This window comes from Octodon degus, unplaced genomic scaffold (assembly GCF_000260255.1).
Source record: "Octodon degus isolate 3935 unplaced genomic scaffold, OctDeg1.0 scaffold00043, whole genome shotgun sequence".
Classification (NCBI taxonomy): Eukaryota; Metazoa; Chordata; class Mammalia; order Rodentia; family Octodontidae; genus Octodon; species Octodon degus.
Window position 1 is genome coordinate 10,893,743 of NW_004524619.1, and position 24,140 is coordinate 10,917,882.

The 24,140-nt window shown below is 52.1% G+C and overlaps 1 protein-coding gene across 2 annotated transcripts; it reads left to right on the forward strand.

The window, feature by feature from the left end:
- The first annotated feature begins 4,089 nt into the window (after positions 1-4,089).
- Sema3g (semaphorin 3G) lies at positions 4,090-13,616 on the forward strand. Of its 2 annotated transcripts, none has more exons than XM_004631661.2 (16): positions 4,090-4,248; positions 5,833-5,993; positions 6,077-6,139; positions 6,320-6,439; positions 6,693-6,783; positions 6,874-6,990; positions 7,184-7,329; positions 7,547-7,661; positions 7,766-7,835; positions 8,126-8,270; positions 8,521-8,752; positions 8,838-8,929; positions 9,542-9,583; positions 10,396-10,624; positions 10,866-11,002; positions 12,181-13,616. In XM_004631661.2, the coding sequence occupies exons 1-16, from the start codon at positions 4,140-4,142 to the stop codon at positions 12,643-12,645; spliced, it is 2,334 nt and encodes a 777-aa protein (XP_004631718.1). In that variant the 5' UTR covers positions 4,090-4,139; the 3' UTR covers positions 12,646-13,616. The 2 variants fall into 2 exon arrangements, with proteins under 2 accessions (XP_004631718.1, XP_023571484.1); XM_023715716.1 differs by lacking the exon at positions 12,181-13,616 and adding an exon at positions 11,267-12,131.
- Positions 13,617-24,140: the final 10,524 nt, after the last annotated feature.

Below are 24,140 nucleotides of genomic sequence, written 5' to 3' on the forward strand. Positions count from 1 at the left end.
GCACAGCAGGGTGCTGGGGTAGAAGAGAAGATGGGGTAGGGGTTCAGGTGTAGTTTGGGACTAGAACAGACTGAACTTGAAGGACTGAATAGAAGAGAAACTAGGGAATCAGGGATGGCCCTTAAGTGTTTTGTCAAACCCTAATTTCCCAATAGTTGCAAACAGAGACACCGGGGAAGGGTAATGGGAGAGTGGAGTTTACTTTTATTTTCTACTTTGAAATTCCAAATTTGTACGAATGTTGCTAAAATGGGCTGGGGAGATGGCTCAGTAGAATAAGTGCTTGCCTGGCAAGTGCAAGGGCCTGAGTTCAATCACGGTTCAGCCAAAAAAAAAAAAAAAGAATATTGCTAAAATAGCACACAGACCTCCCATTTATGCAGCACATGGCTTACCTTACCTTAATTATTAAGTAACCACAGGGCAGTGATCAAACCCAGGGAATTAACATGGACACAGAACTTCTAACTCAGCTGCAGATTTACTGAGAATTTGTCAGTTGCCCTGTCCATGTCCTTCTGGAGCAACCAATCAAAGTTCTGTTGTGATCCAACTGCCCTGTCTCCTTGCTTTTCACAAATCTGTGGCTGTTTGTCAGCTTTCTTGGTACTTTTGAACGGTGTAGGTTAGAATTTTTGTAGAATCTGATCCATTGGGAATGTTTCCTTGGGACTGGGTCCAGGAAAACATTTTTCTCTTTACCTCCAGTACTAGAGATTGAACCCAGGACCTTTACAAGGGGCTGTATTCTCAGCCTTTTTTTTTTTTTTTTTTTTTTTGCGGAACTGGGGATTGAACTCAGATCCTTGCGTTTGCCAGTCAAGCGCTTATCCTACTGAGCCATCTCCCCGGCCCCTCTCAGCCTTTTTAAAACAGAATTTCGGTGGCCAGGAAGATGGCTCAGTAGAATAAGCGCTTGCATGGCAAGCTTGAGGGCCTGAGTTCAATCCCCAGTTCCGCCAAAAATAAAATAAAGCAACTTCATTAATTTGCTAAATTGTCCAGTTTGGGCTTGAAATTGGGATCCTTCTGCCTCAGCCTTCCAGAGTGTTAGGATTATAGTTGCACCACTTCACAGTTGACTCAAGTGAGGGATTTTTGAAGGGTTGGTCACAAGACAGTTTTTTATCCATATCACAGGTGAGATGCCTTTGGTATAGGAGAGTGGAAAGGCCACAGCTGATACTGAGGTAAGGGAGGGCGAGGGGCAAGAACTGTGAATGTAGGTGTCAGTCAGTATGAGGCTTTAGTCACGCATGAGGGTCTTGGGAAGTTTGTAGAGAGGTGGCAGAGGGCTGGGTGACAGGCACTCCCTAAAGGCAGCTAAGAAAGAGGAGGTCAGTGGGGTGAGAGAGGGGCCGAGTTAGAGGGGTGGTGGGCGAGGCTGCATGCTGATGCCAGTGAGGTGGCCTGGGCAGAGCTTCCAAGGTGGGCAGCTACGCACCTTCGGGGACTTTGGCAGGACCCTAGGTTGCTGAGGTAGGGGGAGCCTGAGATGATTGGTTACCAGCAGGACAAGAACTTGGGGCCCAGCCAGATGGGGTCGCACCATGCGATGTGGAGCGTTAACGAGATGGGTGGGGGGAGATGGCCGGGATTCTTCAGTCAGCCTCTCTGGCTAGCACTGCCTCTTAATAAACCATGTGTGCTGGGTCGAGCAGAGGTGGCCCCAACCACCTCCTGGCTGTGCCTTCATCTGTTACCCGTGGAGGACACAGGTCCTGGGAGAGACAGAAGATGTTCCCAACTATGGTGGGCGCTCCAGGGTACACATGGGAGGATTTGAGTGGGCTCGAGCTGTGTGGGGCTGGTGGGTAGACCATTGGTTCTTACACATGTGCCCACCCCAGAATTCCACTTGGGTGTGGCAGAGCTGCCATTCTCCACCACCCACCTGGAGGCACCCCGCTATGTGAACACACACACACACACACACACACACGTTGGCCCAGGGCTCAGCACTTCCTCTCCACTCATGGTGTGGCTTCTTGTGTACGTACACCTAGTTCTGTCCACTTAGCTGGGCTTCCTCTTCACTTCTGAGCTGTGCATCGTTTGCCTGGACATCGCCTCCTCCATGGAGCCCTTCTTGATGCCTCTGTGCTAGTTGCCTGGTTACTGCCTGCCTCCCTAAGAACCCGCGGGTGCCTGCGGGGTGGTCCTGGCGGGAGCGCGCAGCTTTGGAAGCTCTGGCAGTTCCATATTTGTCCACTAGCTGGCACCAGATACTCGTGGCTGGGCCCATGGATCCCAATTCGGCCAGCGGTCTGCTGCGCACCTGCAGCCAGTAGGCTGGGCCCTTCAGCAGAGATCCTATCCCCTTTCTAGAATGGGCCTGACCAAGGCCATACAAGTCAACAGAGTTGGGGTCCCGGCCCCTGTGATGGAGTGAGCGGGTCCTGGCACCCTGCCTCAGTAATGCAGCCCTCCCTGCAGCCTCAGCAGAGGTCTCAGCTGGGCGGAGACCTCCAGGATGGGATGGCAGGCTGAGGAGTGCCTGGGCCTCCTGCCTGCAGATGGTGACCACATGATGGCAGAAGGGCTGTTTGGCCCACTCTCCAGCTGGATGGTGGCCTTGCCTCCAGCCTGGGCTCTGTGCCAGAATGTTTCCCACCCTTGGAGGTCCCAGGATAGCATCATTCCATAGCTGCCCCTGCATAAGCCCTACTCCCAATGTATGAGCCCTGTTATACACAGGGTGGCTGGTCCCTGGCCCTGGGAGAAGACCGATGTAGGGTCTGGGCCAAGGCCTGCACAACCAAAGGCTGAGGTAGGGGGAGCCTGAGGGGGTTGGTTACCAGCAGGACAAGGACTCAGGGGGCCTGGCCAGATAGGGTGGCACCACGGGATGTGGGGTGTTGACGGGATGGGCAGCCACCAGGCTCTGAGCAGCTCTGGGTCGCATATGTGATGGGGCAAAGAGACAAATTTTTGTACCCCTGGACTGAGGGTCAACCTGTTTCCCTCCCAGGGCTGAGATGGGGAGAGTAAAGGGGGTTCCAGGAGCCCCAGAAGCAAAGAAGGTCCCAGGAAGGGGCAGGGCTGAGCTGGACTGTTCTCAGTCTGCTGGGTACAGGGGCAAGGTCCTTCCTTCCCTGAGTACCCCACAGGCTTCCTGACCACCATCAGAGGGCCACGGCCATGCTATCTGCAACGCCTAACCTGCAGGGTTTTCTAGATTCCTGGAGCTTCAGCTTAAGCTTGAAGTCTTTTTTTGTTTTGTTTTGTTTTTTTGTGGAAATGGGGATTGAACTCAGGCCTTTGCACTAGCCAGGCAAGCGCTTATCCTACTGAGCTATCTCCCTAGGCTGGGATATAGCTCAATGGTATAAGTGCCTACCTGGCAAGTGTAAGGTCCTGAGTTCAATCCCCAGTACCACAAAAAGAAAAAGAAAAAAAAAGACAAAAGCTTGAAGTCTTTAGTGCCCAAAGCCTCAGATTTTGTGTGTAGGGGTCTGGGGTGGGGTGAAATGGGAGTTGAGGGGCCAGGGGCCGAAGTTGCTCTCAGAGGCAGAGTCACCCCCTCCATTGGTGGGGGGCACAGGATCAGGTGTGTGTGTGGCCCAAGGGGCTCTGGGAAGAGCACGCTGCTGGGTCACGGAAGCATTGGGAGTTCCCTGTCCCCTACCCAGAAGCAAGCCCAGTGAGCTGAGAGAGAGCCTAGAAGAAATGAGAGCTGTGGCCCTGGAGCCTGGCAGTCTCTTGGGGCTGGGCTGTCATAGTGTCCTGGATCTGGGCGCAGGTGGGGGCCGCTGCTATGGGTACTGGAGAGGCAGAGAGCAAAGCAGAACCCAGTCCACACTCCACCCAGCCATTCTAACTCTGAGCCCTGATCTCCAACCTCTCCTTTGGGCTATCTTCTCCACTATGGCTTTGCTGCAGCTTGGGGACCTGTGTGTATGAACACCTCTCTGAGAAAGCTGTCCACACCTCAGCTGGGACAGTCTCCCCAGAGCAGCACTGCCAGCTGAGGTAGAGGGGACGGCAGGTGGATGAGGTTTCTTCCTGCCTCCCCTCCTCCTCTGGGCTTGCCTTCCCGCCCAGGGCTGGGTGGAGCTGCCGCCTTATAAGTGGCTGGTGTGGTGGCGACAGAGCAAACTACAGCCAGGGCAGGACCCAAGGGCGGCTCCTCCCCCAGCATGGCCCCCTTGGCCTGGGCCGTCTGCTTTCTCATGGGGGGCCTCCTGCTCGGAGAGGGCAGTCCCAGTCTCGGTGCCAGCGTGCCCCGCCTGCGGCTCTCCTATCGAGGTACTGGCCCATGTGTGCTACATTTTCTGTCCTATGTCTGTTGTCCTGTCCTGTCCGTTGTGGTATGAGTGCCTTGGGCTCTCCGGCATCCCAGCCAGTCCCGGAAGGGGATGCCCAGGCTGGGGATGACCTAGGGAGGGTAGGGAGAGAGGCAAGCCTCTGGAAGCGTGAACAGGGCAGGGCTGTCCTAAGGGGTGAGGGAGGCAGAGACATGTGGAGTCTGGGAGAACCAGGTAGGGGCTGGGCAGAGAAGGGACAGGGAAGGTCTGGAGGGTCTCAGCAGAGACTGGGGAGGGAGCAGGGTATGTCTCACGGGGAGCGGAGGCGCCTCTCCTAGCTCTTGCAGCCTGTCCTTCAAATTGGCTTTATTCTCTCTCTCCACCCACCAGCCAGGGCTATGTGGTGCAGCCCTCCAGGGGGTGTGTGGTTCAGCTTCCTCTGGGTATCCTGAGACACAGCCTTGGGGCAGATTTCTCTTGGGAAAGGCAGAGTGCCCTCCTTCCCCTGGGCACCCTGGACAGAATCCAGAGGTCCAGGCATGCCTTGGAGCTTCGAGGGGACCCATTCCTCCACCCTGGAGGGTCTGAGGGGAAAAGCCATTTTGCGCTGTAAGCTGTGGTTTAGGCTATAGGTCAGGCTACTAGAAAAAGCCCCCAGGCTGGCTGCAGTAGTACTGAAATCCCAGCACGCGGGGAGGATGAGAAACGCAAACCAGATCCCAGCCTAGGCAAATTAGTGACTGACAAGATCCTACCTCAAAAATAAAAAATGAAAAAGAAAGGGTTCAGTCCTCAATGTCACACACACAGCCCCCACTAGAGGAAGTTCCCTAGGATATAGACAACCAGGGAGGGCTTCCTGGAAGAGGCTATTGATGCCTTGGGGATGATGTGGGGCCAGGGCTGGGCTGAGGTGCTCCTGTAGGGAAAGGCATTTGCTATTCTGGGGCCTGTGTCCCCTTCTCACCCGCCCTACTGGCAGTCTCCTCTTCCACGATGCATGCACTTTGCTGGTCAAATCCAAAAGACCTGTGTCAGGATCCTAACTCCTGGGAGCCCTGAGTTCAGACATCTCCCCTCCCACTTCTGCAGTCCAGAGAGGCAGCATCCACAGGGAGAAAGTCCTTTCTGGCCTGAGCCCCAAGCTGGAGGCTGGAGTCCAGCCAGCCTGGCCTGCCCCATGCCTAGCTTCTTCCAGGTGTCCCCGTGCTCAGGATGTGCTGCTGTCCTGCCTGCCACCTCTGCCACAGAGCCAACCTTGAGTGCTGCTGGGACCTGCCTACCCTTCCCCCAAGTCCCACTACTCTAAGTTCTGTCAGCAGGGCCATCTTCCTGGACAAGAGGGGCCAAAGGACAGAGGAGTGGGAGGCAGGTGGCTGGGCCGGGGACTGGGTGGAGGCTCCGTTCCTCCCATCCCACTGGACCTCACGAGCTGTGTGCCCCTTGCCTTACAGCAGCCCTGTGGATGGAAACATTTTCCAACGTGTGTGTATGCATGTGTACATGTGTGTATGCACAGCTGAGGCCCACCACTTCCCCTTGGCTGGGGAGGTCGGCTGACCCACCACCCTCTCCTCTGTCCTAGACCTCCTGTCTGCCAATCGCTCTGCCATCTTTCTGGGCCCCCGAGGTCCCCTGGACCTCCAGGCAGTGTACCTGGATGAGTACCGGGACCGCCTCTTTCTGGGGGGCCGCAATGCCCTGTACTCTCTGCGGCTGGACCAGACACGGCCAGACCCTCGGGAGGTGAGCTGGATAGGTAAGGAGTAGTGGGGAAACTGAGAGTGTAAGATTGGGGGCGTATCTGGGCTCACCAGGCTGTGTTCTAGGTCCTGTGGCCACCGCAGCCAGGCCAGAGGGAAGAATGCATTAGAAAAGGAAGAGATCCCTTGGTGAGTGTTGTGGGAAGGGCGTGCTCCACACCTCACCAGCTTAGGTGTGAACCCCAGTCTGTGGCTGCTCCCTCCTACCTACTTCCTGAGGTGATCCAACAGGCTGGGCTAAGCTTTGGGATGGGGAGATGGGAGGCCCCCCACAGCCCAGGCTCCCCCGTGTCCCCTCCTCTCTGCTAGCTCGAATGTGCCAACTTCGTACGGGTACTGCAGCCTCACAACCGGACCCACCTTTTGACATGTGGTACTGGGGCCTTCCAGCCCATCTGTGCCTTCATCGCGGTTGGCCATCGTGGGGAGGTGAGGCTGGGCCAGCCCCCAGAATGCCAGGGAAGCAGTGACATTTCCTCCCTGCTGCCTGAACAGCTCCCATTGAGCTTGCATGGGGGCAGAGGCAGCACAGACCTAAAAGGCCCCTTTGTGCTGGGTGCTGACCCCAAGAGAGGGGCGTGGCATGAGGGCGCTGTCTATGCACCCCCACTCTCCAGCTGCACGCACTGTGTGGGTGGGAGCTAGAGCCACTTCTCCAGGTGACACCTCCCCCGCCCCCCAGCATGTGCTCCATCTGGAGCCCAGCAGCCTGCAGAATGGACGGGGACGGTGCCCACATGAGCCCAGCCGCCCCTTCGCCAGCACCTTTGTAGGTGGGTGATGCCAGGCCAGAGTAGGCATGGGGAGGGTAGGAAGGGCAGCCTGACCTCCTCCTCTGCTGACTTTGTCCCTCCCAACTCCAGGTGGGGAGCTGTACACTGGCCTCACTGCTGACTTCCTGGGGCGGGAGGCCATGATCTTCCGAAGCGGGGGTCCCCGGCCAGCTCTGCGCTCAGATTCTGATCAAAGTGTCCTTCTTGGTGAGGCAAGGCTGGCTGGGGCCCCACCCTGCCCTTGGCAAGAGGGGAGATACTGAAGTGGGGAGGGAAGGCCCCTCACTTTGTGGGGCTCATGCCTCCAGTGGGGTCCCCATGGAGACCTCTCCCTTTTGGATCCAGCCCCTTCTTATCCCCGTGAGCCTCTCCCCAGCATCACCCGCTGTGGTTCTCCCAGATCCTCGGTTTGTGATGGCTGCACGGATCCCTGACAACTCTGACCGGGACAACGACAAGGTGTACTTCTTTTTTTCTGAGACTGTCCCATCACCCGATGGTGGCCCTGGCCACATCACTGTCAGCCGTGTGGGCCGCGTTTGTGTGGTAAGAGCCATGATGGGGCAGTGAGCCCTATCCCAGACTGTGCGCCTCCCACAGGGAACCCCGGGAGAGGGTGCCAAGCTGATGGTCATGCATCCCCTCCATGGGCAAGGGTGGTGGCAGCACAGGAGGAGGATGAAGAGGAGGAGGAGGAGGAGGAGGAGGCAGTGACAGGGCCTGTCCTGCAGAGCCCATGGCTGACTCCGGCCCCCACCCCCAGAATGATGCTGGTGGCCAGAGGGTGCTGGTGAACAAATGGAGCACCTTCCTCAAGGCCAGGCTGGTCTGCTCGGTGCCTGGTCCTGGAGGCGCTGAGACCCACTTTGACCAGCTGGGTAAGGGCGTGGCTAGGCAGGCCTGTGTGCTGGGAGGGAAGGACTCAGAGCTGGCAAGGACGTGTCTTGGCACTGCGTGACCCTGTGCCCCTTCTGTGTCCCAGAGGATGTATTCTTGCTGTGGCCCAAGGCAGGGAAGAACGTTGAAGTGTATGCACTGTTCAGCACTGTCAGGTGGGCACACATGGCATCCCTGAACCCTACCTACTGTCCCCAGCCCCATCTCCGCACTTGTGGTCCCTCTGTTGAGCCCCTGCCTTTCTGTCCCATCCTTGCTGTGAGTCTGTTTCTTTGTCCTTGATTCATTGACTCTGTGACTGTGTTCTCCATCTCCTTCTTTGCCTCAGTGTCCTTGCCTTTCAGCTTCTGTCTGCAGCATGCACTGTCATCTCTGCTATGGACCCAGTCTGTTCCCCTCCTGCCTAGGACAACAACCCTGGCCTGACCTCTCCTGTCCTTGGCAGTGCTGTGTTCCAGGGCTTCGCCGTCTGTGTATACCACATGGTGGACATCTGGGAGGTTTTCAATGGGCCCTTTGCCCACCAAGATGGTCCTCAGCACCAGTGGGGACCCTATGGGGGCAAAGTGCCCTTCCCCCGCCCGGGCGTAGTGAGTATCTGCTTGGCAGGGGAGGCCCAAGCAGATGTGAGGACGGACTCCTCTTTGGAAAGCCCAGGTCCATGTGCAGCTGCATGGCAGGGATAGGTGGGGCTCTGGTAGACCCAAGGGGAGCGGGGGTGGAGTGTGGCAGGAGATGGGAGAGGTTCCCAGTGGGGCCAGAAACAGACTGGGGACAGGGATGGGGGTGGGGGTGTGCCACCTCGGGGAACTTAGGTGCTCTCTTTGCTGCTGCCTGCAGTGCCCCAGCAAAATGACTGCAAAGCCAGGACGACCTTTTGGCGGCACCAAGGACTACCCTGACGAGGTGCTGCAGTTTGTCAGAGCCCACCCCCTCATGTTCCAGCCTGTGCGGCCTTGGCACGGACGGCCCATCCTTATCAAGACTAACCCGGCCCAGAGGCTGCGGCAGATTGTGGTGGACCGTGTGGAGGCTGAGGATGGGACCTATGATGTCATCTTCCTGGGGACCGGTAGGAGCGCTGAGAGCAGGGGCTAGGCTGGGGCTGGGGATAGGATCCCCTTCTCTCCCCTGCTGACCTCTCCACTGCTGCCCAGACTCAGGCTCTGTGCTCAAGGTCTTGGCTCTCCAGGCAGCAGGCTCGGCTGAGCCCGAAGAGGTGCTGCTGGAGGAGCTCCAGGTGTTTAAGGTGAGCAGGGGCCAATGGGAAAGCCTCCATCCTGTCCCTGGGCTTGAGGCTGTATCCTCAGCAAGCCTAGGGGACTCTGGAAGTGCTGGTACACACTGCTGTTGAGGGCTCACTGATGTTTCTGCATGACTGAGGGGCCTAGAGCCATGGCCTGTGGGCTGAGGGCAGCTCCCGGGAGGGATGACCAAGCTGAGCACCTCAACAAGGTCCTACAGGGCCCACATTACAGTGAGGAGGTAGCTGAAAGTCCCCGGCTCCCAAGGACTCTGCTGGCCCCTCTGTAGAGCCAGGCAGGGGGCTGTCTGTGTTTGGGGGACCATTTGCTCTGCTGGACACAAGATGGATGGTGGGGGACAGTACCTCCTTTCTGGGGAACATGGTTGTGAGGAGGGACACTGGAGTCCTGCGCTTTGAGCTAAGTCCCCCACTGAGAGAAGAGGAGACTCTTTTTTGTAACCTGATGATGACAAGAAAGATCATCCAGGCTTAGCTGCAGAAAGGTGCCAGCAGGCTGGGAGATCGGGGGCCCCGCCTGGGCCGTGAAGGAGGCTGAAAGCAATGATGCTGCGGAGGGTCTTATCCCCCCACCCTGAGACCCTACTTCTTCCCCAGGTGCCAACGCCCATCATCGAGATGGAGATCTCCGTCAAAAGGGTAAGCGCAGCTGCCCCCTTCTCACGTGTCCCCATCTCCTTGCCCTTCTGTAGCCCCCCTGAGCACTGCCGTAGTGTGCCAGAGAACCGCGCTAAGCAGCCTGGGTAGGCCTTGTAAGGGCCAAACCTGCTGGGAACTGGGCTTGGCTAAGTGCAACAGTGGGCAGGAATGGCACTGGGCAGACGAGATAAGGACAGAGCCATGAAGTCTGGCTCTTTTTTTTTCAGTCCAGTTTTTCAGGAAGGTGAAATGTTCTTGGAAATAAAGTCAGATTTTAGCCGGAGAGATGGCTCAGTAGAATAAGTGCTTGCCTGGCAAGTGCAAGGGCCTGAGTTTAATCTCTGGTTCTGCCAAAAAAAAAATAAAAAAATAAAGTCAGATTTTAGATCAAACAAGGGAGCCACTTTTAGAAGCCTGCTGTGGGCCGTTTTACAAATTGCAAATGCTATACTGAGTCCAGTCAGTAAATTCCAACTTCCTAGTACAGCTAGGCCTGCTTAAAGTAAAGCACATCTTTAGAATCAGAGGCCAGTCCAGTAAAAGCCACTGGGGTGGAAGGCAAAGGCCAACAGCAGGGAAGCCTGGAGAAATCCCTTAGAAGATGGAGGAAACTCTAACCCTTGCACCTCCTACCGCAAGGTCTGTTACACGGTAGGTGGGTGAGAAACATCCTTGTTTTTATGAATGAATCCAGGAGGCTCTGGAAGACTTCCTGAATGTGGCAGAATCTCGGGCAACCCAGGGGCTGGGCGCCTTGGTGCTCCTCAGTGCAGGCCAGAACCCCTACAAGCTCTGTTTATGTTCCTCCCCAGCAAACGCTGTACGTGTGTTCCCCGTTGGGTGTGGCCCAGCTGCGGCTGCATGGGTGTGAGACCTACGGTAGTGCCTGTGCAGAGTGCTGCCTGGCCCGGGACCCCTACTGTGCCTGGGATGGTGCCTCCTGTACCCGCTACCGCCCCAGTCCGGGCAAGCGCCGGTTCCGCCGGCAGGACATCCGGCATGGCAATCCTGCCACACAGTGCCTGGGCCAGAGCCAGGATGGTGAGTGGGTCCCTGCTTGTCCTGAGGCCTCGGTGTCCTCCCTGTAAAAATTACCTCAGACCAATCTTGTTGTAAGAGTTTATCTGTACAGCTGCAATCAGTACATGTGTGGGTTTCCTGGGGTGCAGTGCTGGGCTAGGGAGTGACAATCCTTAACACAATAGTGGGCAGGAGTCAGTTGGTGGCCCTGTGGGCCTGGGGCCCCTTGTTCCCAAGGTGATCCAATTGGCCCTCTCTGTAGAGGGGGCTCCAGCACTGGAGGCCACCAGAGTCTATGGCACGGAGCACAACAGTACCTTCCTGGAGTGCATGCCCAAGTCTCCCCAGGCTGCCGTGCACTGGTTCTTGCAGAGGTCAGAGGATGAGCAGCCTGACCAGGTAAGGAAGGACCTTACCTCCAGCCCTGAACCCTAAGCCCTCAGCCCGAGGAAGGGGCTTTGGAGCAAAGATAAATTTGCTAAGATCAATCTAAGAAAGCGCATATTTCTTCCTGGCGTGCCTAGGAGGAGGTGCCCCTATTTCTGCCTCTGGGGATGTCCAGGCCAGAGGTGACTAGAAGAGGGGGAAGGAGACCTGTGAGAGTCCGTCCAGCAGGCCCCATGCTTACCCTGGTTACTCACCCTGGAAGGGTCTCTTCCCCAGGGGTTCTTTGCTGCATGAGGCCTGTCCCTGATCACTGGATCTTGTCCCACCTCCATACTTCCTGGCTCCATGCTTCTTCCTTGGAGAGCAGCTATTTGCCCAGGCCATGTCCTCCCATCAGAAGAATCTATCACCACCCCTCCAATCTCCTCATCCCCCAGATGGCTTCAGTCTGGGGCTTGAGGCTGGGCAGGGTGAGAACCATTCTCCCACAGGGGAGGGGAGGGGAGAGGGAGTGTTGATTACAGGAGGGGCTCCCCCTCCAGCTTGGGAACTAGGGGAGGCCAGCTTTGGGCCAGCTGTTGGGTTGGGCACTGAGGAGACTCCCTGGGGTAGGAAGGAGCCACGGGAAGAATTGTGCAACAGTAACCTCCCAAGCAGTCTCCCTCCGCACACAGAGACAAACTGAAGCCTAGACAGGGCTGGGCCTAGAGCCACACTCCCACTTCCCATACTTAAGTAGGCACTCAGCCATCCAGGCCCGGGCTGTTGGCCTCACACTGCAGAGTGAACAGGGCAGATTGAGACAGGGAGTCCCACCTGGTCGCCTGTGGTACCCTTGAGACCCTCCGGCCTCCTGGCTGTGTGCGTACTGGGCTCACTGAGGCCAAGATCTGTCCCCCAGGGCTGTGACTGGCGCAGACATTAGTCATTTAAATTTTTGACCGCCTTTGCAGTCTCTTTCCTGGATTATGGAAGGGGAAGTTCTGCCTATAGTTAGCTCACCAAGCTGCTGGTGCCCCCTGGGAAGGGGAGAGTGGGCAAGGCGAGAAGTACCCACGCAGAGTCCTGAGGATAGCAAGTCTGTATTTTCTGCTAAATAAGTGTTGAGCATGGAAAAGCAGGGGACAAAGGCGCAGGTGGCACAGGTTCTGTCCCTCCGCGGATCCCTGTGCCTTCTCCTCGCTCGCCAGGTGAAGACAGACGAGCGAGTCCTGCAAACAGAGCAGGGGCTGCTGTTCCGCAGACTCAGCCGCCTTGATGCTGGCACCTACACCTGCACAACACTGGAGCGCGGCTTCTCCCAGACCGTGGTCCGTCTGGCTCTGGAGGTGATTGTGGCCACGCAGCTGGACAGTCTGTTCCCTGGAGAGCCGGGGCTGAAGCTGCCTCCAGCTCGGGGAGGCCTGGCCTCTGCTCCCCCCAAGGCTTGGTATAAAGACGTCCTGCAGCTCACTGGCTTTGCGCACCTGCCTCAGGTGGACGAGTACTGTGAGCGAGTGTGGTGCAGAGGCAGCGGGGAGCGGTCAGGCTCTTTCCGAAGCCAGGGAAAACAGGCCAAGGGCAAAAGCTGGGCAGGGCTGGTGCTGGGCAAGAAGGTAAAGAGTCGGGGCCAGGCTGAGCGCAACCGGACACCTCGGGAGGTGGAGGCCACATAGATGAGGGCCGATAGGGGCTTGGTCAGGGGAACCGGCAGCAACCTCCAGATGTCCACCTACCCAGCCAGAGCAGAGGGACCAGGATGCCCAATTGCCTCTTATGGACTCAGGAAAGGCCAGTGGCATAAAGGAAGGGCCCTGTGCCTAAGGCCTGTTCCCTGCCCCTCTTTGTCTTCTGAGTCTCAGACTGAAGCTGGTGTGCTCTGGCCCTCAGCAGCCCCAAGGGAGCTGCCATTTGTTCTCAGAGATGGCCTGGCTTCCGGAGCACATTTCCGGTTGTGCCCAAGGCGAGAGGGTTGGGTGGTTCTTTCCCAGCCTGCAGAACAAAGGGCATTCTAAGTGACCCTCAGAGTGGGCATGGGGGTAGCGCTAAGGAAGTATCCAGGCAAGGGCCCTCAGGCAGCCCGAGGAAGGTAGAAGCCTCTTAAGGTAGCCCTATTGAGAAAAGAGCTGGGGAGGGAAAACGGGGCTGTTGAGAAAGTAGAGCAGCAACACCCTACCCCTTCCTTTCATGTCCTGTTATGTTGGTGGCTCCCTGCTGTGTCTGTCAGCTCTTCTGCATCTCAGAATTACAGAGGCATCAGCTGCCGGTTATCCTGTTATCTGGTTATCCAGGAGGGGTCTAGGCTGCAGATCCCACTTTATAAACCAGGGAGAGGGACCTCACAGCCTCACCTCCCTTCTCCAGCCCTGAACTGTCAGGCCAGGTTTGCTGGGATGCCCACACCTCCCGCCAGACTCCACCCCTAGCACTCCTTACTGTGAGGTTCCCATGCTGAGAAGGGAGAGGGACAGATCTGGGGCAGTGGTGGCAACGCTTCCAGAGCTTTCCATGATGACAAGCGGCCCTCTGCAGCAGGTGTGCTGGTTTCTTCACCGCTGAACCTAGGGAATGCTAACTGCCATCTCGGATGAGGAGATGTCCATGGGAGACCTGCTCCAAAAGAGCTGGAGAAGGGTAGGGGTAGGAGGAACGGGCTATCTTTCCAGGGCAAAGCAGGCACCCCAGAGCTGTGAAGGTAGGATTGTGGAGGCTCTGTGGGCTGTAGCTGGGGATCAGTACTGGAACCAGGACTTTTTCCAGGACCACAGAGAATTGAGAAGCTATGAACATGGAGGGAGGGTGGGAGGCCCTTGGGATAGACTACAAATCCAGAAGCGGTGTCTTGAAGAGCTCAAGTTGATATTAATTAGTTCAGGAGCCATAGGAAGACCAGATGTTCCCCAGAGTCTGTATTTTCTGCTAAATAAGTGTTGAGCGTGGATAGTTTATTTGAAAGTCTGGCCTGCTTTTCTTTCTTTTTCTCTTTCTTTCTTTCTTTCTTTCTTTCTTTCTTTCTTTCTTTCTTTCTTTCTCTCTCTCTCTCTCTCTCTCTCTCTCTCTCTCTCTCTCTCTCTCTCTCTTTCTCTCTTTCTCTCTTTCTTTCTTTCTTTCTTTCTTTCTTTCTTTCTTTCTTTCTTTCTTTCTTTCTTTCTTTTCTCTCTCTCTTTTTCTTCCTTTTCCCCTTTCTCCCTCCCTCCCTTCCTCCCTCCCTTCTTCCCTCCCTCTCTCCCTCCCTCCCTTCCTGTCTCACTTCCTCCCTTCCTCCCTTCTGTGGTGGAACCCAGGACCTTGTCATTCTAAGCAAGCATTCAACCACTCAGCTTTATCCTCAGCGCCACCCCTTCCATTTTTTTTTTTTTTCTTTTATGGGGGAAAATGTAGAGAAAAAAAAAATGCTGGTTCTGGGTGATGAGGCTTATATGAGGAGGTCACATTTGGGGGATGTGAAGGGAGGTGCTTTTGTCATCAGCACTTTCTCAGGCTAGGGAGCATAGGGCAGGTGGAGGAAAACTAAGTGAAAATGTGTTCCCAGACTGCACAGGAACAAGTTAGTGACCCACAAAACTGACTGGAGACAAGGCTTTGGGATTCCCTAATTTAAAAAAAAAAAAAAAGAAAGAAAGAAAGGGGTGGGGATCCAATCACGGCTTCCTGTCCCATGGAGACTCCAACTCTGAGCGCCTTGGGTTTTATCTCCTGCATCTTGACCATGCCAGAGTACTGGGATCTGAAATAGTCCCCGCTTCTGCTCCTTGACTGTGAGGCAAGTGAACTGGAAGGACGAAAATTAACCTGTGAACAACCTGAGAATTCTTCTGGCTTGGAGGGGCTGTCTAGTGGGATATCAGCTGGCAAAGACAGAAAAGATGAGCAGGAAGGGGGGTGTGGCTGGAGGAAGGAAGGGAAAGGGAGATGGGGCCATGAGAGAGGTGGAGGAGAAAGCAGAGCTCCAGTAAAGGGTATTAGAGCTGCAGCCTACTCTACCCCTTCATCCCTGGAAATCTAGCAAAAGATAACTGAGGCTTTAGTAGGCTTTGGGCAGGGCCTAGGCTTGAAGGCTCCAGGCTGGGTCCTTTGGGGCAACGACTCTGGAGAACGGAGAGGAGGAACACAAGATCCTGAAGACTACACACCTGCTCTTGGAAAAATACGGACAGCTTCTACCAACTGCCGTGCTCCTCATGGTACTCCTAGAAATGCCTTCTATGTGGGAACCTCACGTCTGTGTTTGGAGGTCAAGATGGGCCTTGTGAATATTCTGTCTTCAGAGTACACTCTTGTCATTGCTATTGTTATTTTTGTCATTCTTGTCATTGCTATTGTGATAACTGTCCTTGAAATCTGGAGAAGAAAGCAGAGCCTACAAGGAAAGGGATGAAGTTGATATTTATGTCACATAATCATATCATAATCGTATCTTTGTATTTCTTTGCTAAGTTGACTGCCTGCCTAATCTGGAAAAGGAGAACCCACCCCGTTTCTTCTGGGAGGGGAAGGTCGGCCTGGATGGTATTTTCTAGCAAAGGGAAATGGGTTTAGCAGGGGAAGGAAGGAGTCAGAGGGCTTTGTCTATGAAGATGAGATTGCTCATTAAAATAGAAAAATCCTGTCCTGAGGGCTTGTAAAACTGACCTCTTTGGGACTTCAAGAGGATCTTGAGCAAGGAAAAAAGTCCTGGCAGAGGGCAGCCAGGCACGTAGGCAGCTGTGTTCGTTTTTCACGACACTTGACATTTGTAATGGAGACACTCAGCCTGGTGCTGTCTGCATCGCAAGCCACATACCGATGTATATTGAGGCCAGCGACCTCATTCCTGGGCTGTGCTGTGGTGTGGGGGCCGCATCTTCTGGAGGAGAGGAGGCCCTGAGAATCTGACCTAGGAGGCATGCTGCGACTTTGATGATGCCTCCTGCCCGAAGAGCAGGCTCCACTGGGCTAAAGGGAGACGGAAAAGCCACAGAGAGGGACCGACATCACCTCACCTCCAAGGATGCTGCCCTGGGCCTCTCGCTTGGATGAACATCTTCACCTATGATCTAGCTTAGGAGACTAAATAGTTCAGCCGCTGGTCCCATCTTATAGCCTGGCCCTGGAGCTGGGGGTCTCCTTTTGCATCCTGCCTTCTCCACAAACACCTCTGCCTGACAAAGCGTAAAGCTCTGTTAGCTTACCCCGAGCCACCACTGACTGAGGCATCATCAAGTACCTACTTGGCGTTGGTGTAGCCAGAGTATGTAAATAAGGCTCCCAGAACCCCCAGCTCCCAGGCAGCCCAGCGCCTCAGCTGAGCCTGAGCGGTCGTGCTCTGACGCCCCCTGCCCCACCATGTCTCTCTGCGCCCGCCCCACATCCCATCCTGAGACTATTTCCTGCTCCAGGAATTTCGCCCTCTGTCTTCCTCTTACGGTTTCCCCCCGTAAGTCTCATACTTCCCCTGGGCTTTGGTTTCATGGTTTCCCAAACAGGTTTAGAGCTGGAAAGGGGTTAGAGTTGAAAAGATGACTTGAGTGTTTCCAAAATGGGACCCTATGAAAAGCTAGTCCCTGGAGATCCTTCGCCATCTCATAGTTTCTATATCAAATTAGAGCACCTCTGCCCCCTGGGCCCCTGCAGAGCTGAGTGGGGCCTGTGTACCTGCCCTGTGAAGTCCTGTGATAGTTCTTCATTCATTTACATGATGACTGCATGCTCTGTGCATCTCTAGGTTTATCTTTGTGTGTGTGTGTGTGTGTGTGTGTGTGTGTGTGTGTGTGTGGTCCCGCGGATTGAACTCAGGACTTTGTACTTGCCAGGAAGACACTTAAACCCCTGAGCTATATCTCTGGCCCACTGTGCACCTCCAAAAACCTTTGGTTCTCTCTTTTCCCATGGAACAGCTAGAACCTTGTGTTTTGAAGAGTACTTTGGAAAAACGTTTAGAGTCTTTCCTACTCCACCGAATGGTGCCTGTCTCATTGCCTTCGGTGTCTCGCTGAACAGAGGACAACCAGGTAGATAGCTATGACAGCTGTTTGTTCATTGCTGCCTTCTAAGCCTCTAAACTCTAGATGCCCCAACCTCCTGGGTGCCAGTCACATCTTGGTTTCCTATGGCCTTCCCCAGAGTAGGACTTGCTACCCAGGGATGGGACTGCCAAGCCACCAGTCTGATGACATTTGGCCCCAGGCTCTGCCTGGCCTCTGGCTCCTGTCCTGTCACACCCAGCCTGCCACCTCAGCCTCGTTTTTCCCTCTTGTGTTTGGCGTGGTCTTCTTTGGGGGCTAGGAAACACCCCAAACTGGTGGCTATCCTGCAATCCTGATGAGTAATTTCTCAGGAAAGGTGGGGGAAAAATAAGGGAACAAAACCACCTTTCATGCTTTCTCAAATGGTTTTTCTGCTTCCCTTTCACTTAGCTAAGTGTGGGTGAAGTCACCCCAGTCCCTGGGAGAATGGGCAGCTAGCAGCCTCCAGGCGCCTGGCCTATCTCCAGCCAAGCTGTGCTCCCTTCACAGAGCAGAGGAGCTGGCAGAAGCTCCGGCCAGCTGGGACCCAGAGGACAGCTCCCCTGCCTCTGCCAGCCCAGCAAATGGAGGCTTCCCTGGCAACCATGTCTTAGAACTAGTTGCTCAGAACTATTTGGTTAGAAGACCCAACCTAACTTCATCCCAGTCCCAAACTGCAGAGGACTCCATAAGGAGAAAGTTCAACACATACAAAGAACAAATCCCTAGGGTTTTCTAAGATTATAAACTCGGAGAGGAACTCCGAGTGGGCAGGGCTGGATTTGGCCACAGTATCTGATAAGGAGCTTGGGGATTGTTGCACCTCCACCCCGCTTTCTCTTTTGGACTCACTCACATGTACAGGAGATGAGGAAGGCAGCTGTGGCCCGTGGCCACTTTCCACTGCCCAGCCCCCAGCCATCTTTACCATGCAAGGACCCTGTTCCCTAGAGACTACAACCTAATGGAGCCTTTCACTTTCTCCACGGGAGCTTCCTTGTGGAAAGGCCTGGCTCCTTAGTTGAACCTTTAACAAAGTCGTTCTACTCTGGGGGTGGGAACTGCTACAAAGAGGAAAGGAGGCCTTGTAAGAGATGCTGGACTATCCTCTTGTCAGGCCTTCCGCAATCAGGTAAGAGCTTGCATTCAGGGGTTTGCAGCCCAATCTTTCCTTTGGGGAGATGCCCAGAGCAGACACCCTAGTCCAATGAATGGTGCCTGTTTCATTGCCTTAGGTGTCTCACTGAACAGAGAAGGACAACCAGGTAGATAGCTATGACAGGACTGCCAAATTGGCAGAAGCATGGACCAGATTCCAGGTGTCTGCCATCATACGGAGGGACCGTACTATGGACAGTTGCAGCCAACCCTGGCCTGTTGGGAAGACAAGGCAGGCTCTGCGCTCACAGATAAAGGAATACAAGAATGATGTCTCAGACTAGCAGCTTGCTTTATGGACATGATCTCATCCGGCCACTCCACACTACTTCTGCCTGGCTGCCCCAGTTGATAAGAATCTGGTGCTATTTCCTGTAGTCCAAGGGTCTCAGACAATGGTGTGAACCGCTGGCCCTCCTGGAAAGGACATTGTTCAGGGAAGAAAAAACACCCAGCACAAAGCCGGGGCAGGACTTGCCTAAATGTAAGGGTTTGTTTACAAATTCATGATTTCCAACAGTGGAACACAATGAGGAATTGTTTTGGTGAGGCTGGTGTCCCCTCCAGTGTGGTGGTGTCTGGCTTTGATGCCCAGACAGATCTCAGATTCTCTGAGAGGGATGACCACGGATCCTGCAGATGCCTTCCTGTTTATCAGGGATGTGTTCAGGACAGGGTCAAGAAGAATTTACACCAAAGATGGGGGGAGGGGGTCCTGGGACTCAGCCTTTTCATCTGGGCCTCATATTGGCTCAGTGCTTAAGACACCCATAGTTAGAGAAGCTTTGCACGGGGAAAAGTGAGGGTGTGTGTGTGTGTGTGTGTGTGTGTGTGTGTTAGAACTCAGGCCCTTGCACTAGCCAGGCAAGCGTTTTTTCTACTGAGCCATCTCCCCAGCCCTTCAGTCCCTTTGGATGGGATTCCCTCTTGTAGTCACTAGGAGTGCTTCTCACATCTGGGGACCCCCAGGTGCTGTTTCACCTCCAACCAGCCCCGGAGCCCACAGGGATCTGATACTGCATACCTGGGGTGATGGCCAATGGGAGTGCTGTTTTCCTAGTAATCTCCCCCAGAGCTCCGGAGTCAGTGTGTGTACTGTGCACAATGTAGGAGGGCTATCAGGGGAGCAGAACTATATCATATATTCCCTTTTGGACTGGCAGTCACTGGTTTTGGTGGGGGGTAGGGGGGTTATGAGAGAGCTATTTGGGGTCCGGAGAGACTGTAAGGGCAGTCTTGTTCAAAGATCTGACCTGTGATGAAAGTGGCATTAGCAGGTTTTATCTTTATCCCTTACCCAACAGAAATGTACCTCATGAATAAACTCAAGTGAATGTGCTTAGAACAAGGGAGGAGCAGTAAGAGCCACACAATCATCAGAACAGAAGCCACCTTCTCATAAACCTCTCTCAACCTTGGAGTTTATAATCCTCTTTGCCAATTTGCTAACAGTGCCCTCTCGTGTTTGGTATTAGAACAACAGGCTTCAGAGTACAGAGTACTAGCACATCCGTGGGATGTGCAGCTGTCAAACTGCCTTAGAATACGGTAAATTCTGGGCCAGGCAACAAAGAGGGGAAGAAAGAATAACAAAGCACACCGGTCCTTCCCTATGAGGGATTTCCAATCTAGCAGGAAAGACAAACGCACAATTGTACGGCTTCCAGAGCATGACGTAGATTCAACAGAATTAGCAAAGACCACTGAATGCCAGAGATGACGGGGCCATTTAGGGCTCAGCAGGCCAAGGGTGGGAGTTAGAGCTCTTCGTGCAGTCCAAGAATGCCTGGCCCAAGGCCTAGTGTTTCATGGTACTGAGGGCAGAATGCCCCTCGGTGGGACGCAGCTGGGCAAGGCCCTATTTGCTGAAGGCCATGGATGCCCATCTCAGTGGGGCCATCCTGAGAAAAGGTCAGCATGTTGTATGGCAGGTGCGCAAAGATGGATGCGTCTGTGAAAGGGACTAGGAAACCGTCCAGACCAGACACTTCTGCAGCAGTTCTGCAGACGCACAAGCGTCTGAGATGGGCGCCGTCAGTAGGAAGGTGGAGAAGGTCTGAAAGACAGCCAGACTGACAAGAGGGTGGTACGCAGAGAAAGAAGCAGAATGAAATGCTGAGGGCGCTGGCCTTAGTTTATTGTTCCAGTAAAGCTAAAAATTAGAGGAAGGGAAGCAGGTGCTCTGAGAAATTTTTATTTTTTTAAATTTATTCATTTTTTGCAGTACCGGGGATTGAGCTCATGACCCTGTGCTTGCCAAGCAAGCGCTTATTCTACTGAGCTGTCTCCCTGGCCTGAGAAATTTTTATTTAACATTTATTTTTTTAAAAAAATATTTTCAGTAGATGTCTTATTTTTTAATATATAGTAATCTATATTTATGTGCAACAATCTGTATTTATTCATGTTCAAAAATACATTTATTTCTTACAGAAATTCATATTTATTCAAGAATAGTCATGTCATTTTTTATTTATTTATTTTTTTTGGTACCAGGAATAAAACTCAGGACCTTGCACTGGCCAGGCAGGTGTTGTGCTGTTGAGCTATCTCCCCACACCCTAACATTTATTTTTATCTTGCCCAAATGGGCTATCTGTTCTGGGTCCTGAGCTATGAAATACTATTTAATTTTAATAGACACATCCACCATGAAAACAGGTATTTAAAATACATCAGGGCCAGGGAGATGGCTAGTAGAATAAGCACTTCCCTGGCAAGCACAAGGGCTTAAGTTCAATCCCTGGTTCCATAAAATAAATAAATAAATAAAATAAGTAAAAAATAAAATAAAATACATAAGATGAGCTTGGGGAATCTCACAGTGCCAGAAAATAAGGAAGTGCTCAAAAACAAGGGAAAACACAATTACAGAAATGTGTGAAAAAGAAAAAGGAGTACACGGCTAAACAATCTGAACAAGTAGACATTTTTATTTTATTTTTTAAAAAATTTTATTTATTTATTTGTGTGTGTGTGTGTGTGTATGTGTGTGTGTGTGTGTGTGTGTGGCCAGCTCAGCCCACCAGGGGGCGGGGCTGGCTGGCATGTGGTGCTGGGGGATTGAACCGCGGTCCCTGTGCTTTGCTAAACTTGTTCTAAGTAGGTGCTTTAGACCACTGAGCCATCTCACCAGCCCCAAGTAAACATTTTTATATATTTAGCATACAACTGAAACCCAAAGTGTTATATATGCACCATATATATTTATATATGAGATCCATATACATGTGCATTATGTATGTGATATATGTATGAGTGACCCATACTGATATAAACAAACTATGGAATCAATAAGTGGTAGGGAATAGGTAAATATTCCATGCAGAAAAATCCTAATAATTTATGCTGACAACCCATCCTCAATGCAGAGGGTGAGTGAATCCTCACCCCTCGATTGTGGACTGCAGTGAGTCGCTTGTCTCAACAGATACAGAATATAGAAGGTGGAGAGGCCTGACAAAGCTCCCCAGCAAGGACACCAAAGTTATCACAAGCTGTCTTAGGGCACAGTCACGGTAGGTAACTGATGTGTGAAGCTGGTGCTGACCTTTTGTGTCTTCCCCTGCAAAACTCATAATCCCAGTCTAATCATGAGAAAGACAGACAAATCCCAAACAAGGGCCATTCTACAAAATACCACATAAGTATTCTTTTTTTTTTTTTTTTTTTTTTTTTTTTTTTTTTTTTTGGTGGAACCAGGGATTGAACTCAGGCTCTTGCCTTTGCCAGGGAAGCACTTATTCTACTGAGCCATCTCCCCAGTCCCTATAAGTATTCTTCAAAACTGTCAAAATCATCACAAATAGGGCAAGTCTGATAAACTGTCACACCATAAGGAATCTAAAGAGATAGGGTGGGCTGGTGAGATGGCTCAGTGGTCTAAAGCACCTACTTAGAACAAGCTTCGCAAAGCACAGGGACTGTGGTTCAATCCCCCAGCACCACATGCCAGCCAGCCCCACCCCCTGGTGGGCTGAGCTGGCCACACATACACACACACAAATAAATAAATTAAAAAAAAAAAAAAGAGAGATAGAGTGACTCAATGCAAGTATCCTTTATAGGATTCTAGAACAAAAAAAATTAGGTAAAAACTAAGAAAATCTGAGACTGGGCGTGGTGGTGTGTGCCTGTAATCCCAGCTCTTGGGAGGCTGTAAACAGGTGCTAGTCTGATCTAGTAGTGAGACCCTGAACACCCTGTAGACCCTTCCCTAAAATACAAAGAAAACCCTAAAAATCAAAAAACTAAGAAAATCTGAATGAAGTATGGCTTTAGTTAGTAATTATGTATCAGTATTCATTCATTAGTTATGACAAATTCACCACAGTAGTGTATTAATAATAGGAGAAACTGGGCTAGGGTTAAATGCGACTCTACAATTTTTTCTATATGACTGTTCTGAAATTAACAGTTCATTTAGGAAAAATTCACTTAAGCAAGTGAATTCACTTAAACAATGCAGAATAATTGATTAGACCCAGAGGAGGAACAGAACATTTCAAAGTTGGACCTTCCAAGCATGGGGTTGGATATCGGTATCAATAGAAAAATTATAAAGAAGAATTGTTAGGGCCGGCCCCATAGCTCAGCCAATTAAAGCACCTGCTTAGGCAGACTCAGAGTCTGGGGTTTGATCCCTGGCATGCTGTGCCGGTCCCACCCTTGGGGGGTGCTGAAACAGGGATTGAGACTGGGCGTGGTGGCACACACCTGTAATCCCAGAGTTTGGGAGGCTGAAAACAGGAGGATCACTATGAGTTGGATCTGTGTAGTGAGACCTTGAACCAAAAAAACCCAACAACCCTCCCCCTAAAATCTGTCTTAATCTAGTAAATTTTAAGTACAAATGATCATTATAGGAGTTGCACCTATGGAATGGGTAAAATATTGCTTTTTTTGCAGCTTTGTAAAAGCTTTTATTAATTACATTGCTTTTGTTAATTGAATTTATGTTCACTTTTCAAACCATAGTAACTCATGTTAGTTTTAAAAAATTTGTTGTAGCCTAGAGATGCTTCATTCACTATATATCCATTTCTTTTTTTTTCATAATTTTATTGAGAAATAGCAATGAGACAGTTTCAAATCAAATTGGTAGGACAGTTTCAATAATTAACACATTGTATACTGTCTTCCTAGTGGTTATTTGTTGTACAAGATGCAGACATGATAGCCTATTTACAAACACTATTAGAACAAATCCCTCTATTCCTTGAATTAAGAGAATGTAGCTATATATCTATCCTAACCATTTTGAATACAGATACAAAAATGGTCATTCATCTGTATCCCCTTTTTTTGTTTAGTTCCATCATTTAAATATTATAGGTGTGTGAACTCAGCAAAATATTCCAAAATAGTCCAGTAGTACATAATAGTATTGGGTCTTCTGCATGACTGGCAATGTCAGAAGTTGTTGACCTGAGTCCCCTACAGCTCAACATAACAACATGGCTTTACTTCTTATACTTTATTTTTATACTTTTCTGCTGGATGGTTAAGACCAAGATAAAGCAAGACCTATGTAATAAGACTTTTTTGTAGCTTTTGTATCTGATAAGGTCAGTCAAATCCCGTCAGGATTTATCCTGAGACCCTGTACCTCAGTTTGTAGATCTTTTGTTGGTGTCAGCCATGTGGATGAGTCACGGCCACTGCTTGGCCAATTTGCTGTCTGTGAAAGCCTGAGAAAATGTTTTCTCTCCTTGTGACTCTCCTTACACACACTCTACATCATTGGTCACGTTCCTCTGTGGCCCTATAATCTCCTTGATCAGAAAATTTGGGACACAACTGAGTTACATGATGTAAAATATTGCTTTTGAAATGAAAATGTAGAATTAAAAAATCCTCTTGTCACTTGCAGGTCTCTGACAAAAACTTGGATACTCAAGTTAGGAACCCTAACATTAATCAAACCCATGATACAGGGGCTGGTGAGATGGCTCAGTGGTCTAAAGCACCTACTTAGAACAAGCTTAGCAAAGCACAGGGACCGCGGTTCAATCCCCCAGCAGCACATG

Bases quoted from the DNA above. Each gene is read 5' to 3' on its own strand.
- Sema3g (XM_004631661.2), top strand. From the start codon at position 4,140: ATGGCCCCCTTGGCCTGGGCCGTCTGCTTTCTCATGGGGGGCCTCCTG. The intron at 9,584-10,395 runs GTAAGCGCAGCT...GTTCCTCCCCAG, and splicing joins TGGAGATCTCCGTCAAAAGG to CAAACGCTGTACGTGTGTTC. The intron at 10,625-10,865 runs GTGAGTGGGTCC...CCCTCTCTGTAG, and splicing joins CCTGGGCCAGAGCCAGGATG to AGGGGGCTCCAGCACTGGAG.